We start from the raw sequence: 6,257 nt of genomic DNA, 5'->3' as shown, positions 1-6,257 counted from the left end.
TTTCATAACCCGCGTCTGTCGGGTTTTCTCCAAGAGTTGAGTAAAAACTCAGGTAATCTTGATCTGTATATTCCCTTTATCTGCACGACGGGTTATTTAAAAATTGCAAATCCTCTCTAGATGGCAGTGCACAGCTGCGCCAATACGCGACCACCACTTTCAGTCACATCTCAGCGCGCGCTCTTGTACGTGTGAAGCGCGTGTCAAGCCGGGTCATTTAAACACCATTTAAATTTTGACAGAAGATACTACGAACACGTGACACCCGCACGATACGCTTTTTACTACGAAACTGCCTCAACGCAGTGTTGAAGATTTTACACGGGTGATCGTGCTCGGAGTATATTTTGTACTCGAGCAGTTACACGTGTATTCCTTGTTTATTTATCATGTGTCTCATTATTATATTAAATTAGATTTTGAGCTTGAGATTGGATTCGATCAAACAATATCAAAGAAACAATAATACATTGTATGTTTCTGAAACAAGATCTGTATCCGTTATTACGACACGTAGACATCAATTGGGTTGTTTATCGAAGGGTACAATAATTTCTATAAATTTATTTCTTTAAATTACTTTATTTTGCAGCCTAATAGAAAAGTCCAGTGAATAATAATTACGTGATTGACGAATCATCGAGCTGACAATCTGTGGAAGAATTTCGAATTCGATACATTCGTTACGATTTAACTGACAAAGACGAAATCGAATTAGAAAAAAACTTGACGCATTCATTTTTACTTGGAAAAGTACAGATACACATATATATTTACAAGGACAATTTTCATCCTGACAACAATATCGACTGTTACAAATACCTTGCCACAGGTAGCGAGATAACAGATTAGTTACTACAATGATACATACTGTTTACAAGATTGTCGAAAATTGTGTCTACAAGTACTAAGTTATCACGAGGAAAGTCGAATTCCAAATTAACTGTAACATGTACATTAAGTACAATTCGCTGCACGTCGAATTAGAGTGCACTAATATTTTTCTTATAATCCCTTTGTATTCTGGATTTGATCCCCTATAGTACTGCGAAATTTATACAAAACTAATCCAACAAGTCGGATTGACGAATATCGTATAAAAATTTGAGAATTAACGTAAATTCATATACTTGAAATGATCTAATAAAGGATATTTTATCTGTTGCCTAAGCACCAATTTTTCAGGTCTGATTTTCTTGCGTATTCTTGAATTTTTCACTAAAATGCATGTTCAAATGACTTCTTACTCCATGTTCGTCAAAGCAAGCTTTCCCACATTCTGGACAGTGATGAGTATTGCCCTCGTCATGCTCACGTTTGCGATGTTCGCGACGCTGTGTCGTTGTTGCAAATGATTTGTCGCATCGTGGACATTTGTAGGGCCGTTCTCCGGTGTGTTTCCTTTGATGGTGGTCTCTGGATTCTTTCGTCCTGAATGTCATTTCGCAGTGCTCGCAGCTGAATGGTTTTTCTCCGGTATGAAGGAGGATGTGATTGTGCAGAGACGTTGACTGGTTGTATTCTTTACCGCATTGAGCGCATTTGTACCGCTTGCCACCCTCGTGCTTGTTCTTGATATGGTTAGAGAGTACTCGAGCATTTTTGTAAGTCACGTTACACACGTCGCAGTGGTAGACTGGCCTCATTTTTCCCTCGTGCTTTCTTTCTCTGTGCACCTTCAGTGACATTTGATGCTTGAATTTTTCATGACAATCCTCGCACTCGAACCAAGGTTGGAGATCGGTTAATATAGGGTCCGGACTTTTCACTCTGTGTGTTTCTTTCATGTGTTTCTTTAGAATCCTAAACGTGGGAAACATTTCGAAGCAGACGGTGCAGCTGAAAACTTGGGGGAACATCATCGTCTTGTCGTTCTTCCAATGTCTTTCCAAATGCTCGTTCAAGTCCTGCCTCTTTCTGAATGCTTTCTTACATATTTGACATGGAAAACGTTTCTCAGTTATATGTGTCTTCTTGTGAGATCTCAACGCGTTATTGGTCATGCATCTCTGTCCACAGATTTCACAGGCAAACGGTCGCTCCCCGCTGTGACTCCTCATGTGTTCCTTCAGCCTCGCTTTGAACTGATAAGACTTTCCGCACAACTCGCAAACATGCGGCCTTGCTCCCTTATGAACAAACAAGTAATGCTCGAATAGTGCTTGTTCCGTGCTCAACTCCTTGCCGCAAGTACTGCATATGAATTCGTCCATGTTCTCAGAATGTCTCATTATATGGTATTCCAGTCTATCTTTTGTTGTAAAATGCTTGTTGCACATGTTGCAGTGATACTGCCTCCGAGATATTACTTTAGCTCCGTCCGAATCTACCTGCAACGAGAGCCCGGGTCCTTCGCAGCTCGCGCAAGTTACCGCATCGTTTATTAAGTTGGGATCTACACCCCAAACGACTTCGCCGCATAAAACGCAATTTACAGACTTCATTTCAACGACCTCTTCTGCTATTACTTTTTTGAAAGCAGCGCTGTCAACGGCCAGGGCGTTTCCATCGGTGTCAACATCTATTTCTCTCGAACCTTTGTGTCCATACTTCACTTGGTGTCTGCTCAACAACGACTGCTTGTGGAAAAGCTTACCGCAAGTTGTACAAGCATATCGCTTTGTTCTTTTGTGCATGTACTGATAGTGGTCCCATAGCACGTTCTCGTTTGTAGATTCCCTCCCACACACCATGCATAGGCACACATCCATCCTTCCCGTTTTGTGTCTCTCCATATGAAATTCATAGCGTTCCTGAAGGACGAAACGCGCTCCGCAGTCTGAACATGTTATTTTTGGCCTAGATTTACTGATATCTGACAATTTAACGTCACCGTCGGCCTCAGTCTGTCGAATTTGGTCCTGGCTGGTCACACGTTTTCCTCCTTTATGTCCGAATGTTTTTAAATGATAATTCAAATTAGCTCGTTTCACAAATGTCTTGTTGCAAGTCATGCAAGCGATGCGTTCTCCAGATTTATGCTGATACTGATAATGATCCCAAAGAATGTTTTCACTCTTGAATTGCTTACCGCAAATCATGCAAGAAAATATCTTGATATTGCCCAATTTATGTCTCTCCATGTGAAACTCGTAACGTTCGCGAAGCACGAAACGTGCTCCGCATTCTTCGCAAGTTGACTTTGTACATCGTTGATTATTCTCTGGCTGTAAAGCGTTTACGTTTTCAGACACAGTTTCACCACCTTCAGAATTATTGGAGTGATGATATCGATGATGTTCCCACAGATCATCTTCTGTTAAAAATTCTTTCTTACAAACGTTGCATACGAATTCACAAAAATTTTTGGTGCCGTGTCTTTCTACATGGAACAAGTACCTCTCATAGGAATAATATTCCGCTTCGCATGCTTCGCATTTAAATTTCGCGCGTTTTCTCATAATCTCATTGCTGCTGTCTTCCAGAGCATCAAGCTCTACAAATTCTCCAGTTATACCAGGGACTTCGAGATCAGAACTCGAGGAAAACAAAGCTTTTTCTAATGCATCAGATTCTAGTTTTCTCGTTATTGCCACGTCGTTAACAGCACTGCAGACTGGCGCTCTTTTTCTGATATCTCGAAGTTTCATTTTTCCTTTTTCTCTAGAGCTTATACTATTGCTGGAACCGTCATCCTCGGGATGTACGTTGCAAATTATCTTACTGGTAGATTTTAATGGCGTTAAAATATTTACAGTCGCACCAATTGCTTCAACATCATTGATATGATTTTCTTCAATGCCTGTATTCGCAGATTTCCCCGATGCTTTTCCTAATCTCGTGCCAACTCTTTTCTTGGCACTACAACTTCGTGAAGTATGAGCTTTGTTCTTAATAGTTTTTACAAAGGAATTAGGAGACGTAGATGCATCAGTTGCGATAAGGGAAGCCTGTGGCCCATTATAACAATTCTGAGCTTCATCAGTCCTCGTTATCCTCAGATCGACTTTACAGTTCGGACATTTATAAATTGCAATATCATCTTGAACTATTATAGTGTTTTCCCTGTTTCCATCAGCTTTACGTTTTAGCTTCACCCTTAGTAAGCTTCTCGATTTTGTTATACTGCATAATTTCTTTTCAGTTTCTTTGCAGACGGATATGAATTCATTAATGGCTTCCAATTTCTCATTGCATGCTGTACAAATGTGCTTGGATAACTGGTCGTCACGTGTAATCTGCAAGAGTACAAAGTATTTTTAGTCATTCACATCTTATACCGGGAGGATCCGTAAATCTTGCCACCACAATGTCATCAGTTAGGCGACCAAAGCTACATTCTAGGTATGTACTGCTATTTTTGTAGATATCCATATCTGACTGATGGAATATACTTCAGCCGCTAAGCCAAATCATTTCAAAATTGCCAGATTCCACCCGGTATTGATATAATTTTTTGTATCTTATAATCTTGGCAAAAGTAATTATTGAAATAACTTTCCAACGCACAGAGACGAGAATTAGGTTACTGATTTTCTGGCTTATGTCTTGAAATTTGCTGAAAATTGGAATTGGGTCCTCAGTTTTAATACCACACAAACGGCACAGCAATCCATTACAAATAGGCTGAGCATTGGAATCTGTAAGAATATCAAACTTTATCAGGTTACAGCATACGGATTAGTTAATGAAATACGGAATAATAATGATAAAGAACAGAGCACAATACCTTTGCTAATCGAAGCTGCGGATTCTGGTAAATCTGGCAGTACAAATTCGACAGTCTCATCCTCGACCTCTTTGTTATCTATAATTATTTAACGAAATACCATAGATTCGATATCAGTAACGCTGCCTAATCTCTGAAAGTATCTCTAGCGTTGTTGTTCACTGATATGAATGAGTTTATTAATTGTATGTCACATAACATTTATCCCGCTATACCAGTACGGATTACAAGCATAAGATGATTGTTTGAAAGGCAAGCCTCGAAAGTTTTGTTGATGTATCGGAAATTGAGTTCGCTTGTTTTCAAATCTTTTACGCGTAACTATAATTGCAATCCTGAATCGAAGTTCATTTTAAGGTTTACCTATGTTTTGGTTGTCGGCAACAACTGAATCTTCAGTCAGCAGTTTTTCCTCAATAGACGTCACATCGAAGTGGATATCATTATCGTCCAATTTTTTCGTCAAATCTTTAAACTCTTCATTATCGCCCAGCGTCACGTGATCAGTCTCATTTACTTTTATAATGAAAGTCCTCATGTTCGACATTTGCGTTTCCACGTATTAGGGTATATTTAATTTCGAATTGCTGTCAGTGGTACAGAACGCGTTCAAACTTATAACGAAAATTTGGTTTTGTTCCATTCACAATCGGTCAAATTTTCCCCATCTAACTTGATTAAGCCACTGAGATCCGTATTCGGTTGCGAAGACGGGGCTGGTTATTTTTGGCAGCGGTTTATCCGGCCACGTTATCGTTGCCGTATTTGACAAAATACACAATCGCATCGTCCAATTACCGATGATGACCTATCCGTAAAATTTGAGGTTAATGTTAAATCCCAAAGTGTTGTTATTTGTGTTTACGCAAGTCTATGGTTTACGCAAACTGTTGATCGAAGACGGTTACCGCTGGGCAAATTTCGTGACCGGCTACTCGGCGGGTAAAAAACTTCTAACCTCTATGGTTATAGGGTTGCAGGGGTTGCAGGATACATTCCGAACTAGCCGGCAGCCAAGAAGATTAGAGCCGTTGGTTTTTGCCAAACTGTTCAGTCGATATTGCGACTGCTGTTAACACCATTGTACGAAAACGGTCTTCAAAACGGGTACTTAATTGTCGATCAGGGTGGCTCGAAGCGAACACATTGTGCAACGGGCAGTTCTGAATAAAAGCAAGAAGCCCGTGTCATTCAAGTACTCGCATACGAAGCCGCGGGTATGTACTACATACTGCTTCATACACTATCAATTTGTGATAAGCGCGCGAAAAATCTGTTTCGCGCGAAGAGGGCGCCACCAGCGATTGAAGCAACGGACCCAAAAACCGGAGCGCGAGCGATCAGTTTGTCAACCTGCTGGATCAGATCACCACCAACACCCGACGTGACGAGTCGTTGCGCCAAATTTAGCCAAACACTCGAGACTCACGTTTCGCGAGAATTAGTTTAGCCGTAAATAATAATAGATCCTTCCTTTCGTTTATGTAGTTGGAAATATGGTAAGAGTGCGTACGACTTTTTTATGGTAACTGCATGTTGGTAAAGTAGGGCGCGGAGTGGCAGCCATCGTAGTTATTGGCTGGTACAT

At 40.5% G+C, this 6,257-nt stretch overlaps 1 protein-coding gene across 4 annotated transcripts; it reads right to left on the bottom strand.

Moving 5' to 3' along the window:
* Window positions 1-562: 562 nt before the first annotated feature.
* LOC124179375 (zinc finger protein 225-like) lies at window positions 563-5,880 on the bottom strand. Of its 4 annotated transcripts, none has more exons than XM_046563669.1 (6): window positions 5,578-5,880; window positions 5,293-5,477; window positions 5,033-5,247; window positions 4,670-4,747; window positions 4,450-4,580; window positions 563-4,178 (listed from the first exon to the last, which is right to left on the bottom strand). In XM_046563669.1, exons 3-6 carry the CDS (start codon window positions 5,214-5,216, stop codon window positions 1,182-1,184), a joined length of 3,390 nt encoding a protein of 1,129 aa, XP_046419625.1. In that variant the 5' UTR covers window positions 5,217-5,247; window positions 5,293-5,477; window positions 5,578-5,880; the 3' UTR covers window positions 563-1,181. The 4 variants fall into 4 exon arrangements, with proteins under 4 accessions (XP_046419625.1, XP_046419626.1, XP_046419624.1 ...); XM_046563670.1 differs by having other exon boundaries at window positions 5,628-5,880; XM_046563668.1 differs by lacking the exon at window positions 5,578-5,880 and having other exon boundaries at window positions 5,293-5,544.
* Window positions 5,881-6,257: the final 377 nt, after the last annotated feature.

This window comes from Neodiprion fabricii, chromosome 4 (genome assembly GCF_021155785.1).
Source record: "Neodiprion fabricii isolate iyNeoFabr1 chromosome 4, iyNeoFabr1.1, whole genome shotgun sequence".
Lineage (NCBI taxonomy): Eukaryota > Metazoa > Arthropoda > Insecta > Hymenoptera > Diprionidae > Neodiprion > Neodiprion fabricii.
Note: the sequence above shows the minus strand (reverse complement) of the source record. Positions and strands in the feature narration are given on the sequence as shown.

Bases quoted from the DNA above. Each gene is read 5' to 3' on its own strand.
- LOC124179375 (XM_046563669.1), bottom strand. From the start codon at position 5,216: ATGTCGAACATGAGGACTTTCATTATAAAAGTAAATGAGACTGATCAC. The intron at 4,748-5,032 runs GTAAACCTTAAA...AAATAATTATAG, and splicing joins TGCCGACAACCAAAACATAG to ATAACAAAGAGGTCGAGGAT. The intron at 4,179-4,449 runs GTGCGTTGGAAA...GTACTCTTGCAG, and splicing joins GTAACCTAATTCTCGTCTCT to ATTACACGTGACGACCAGTT.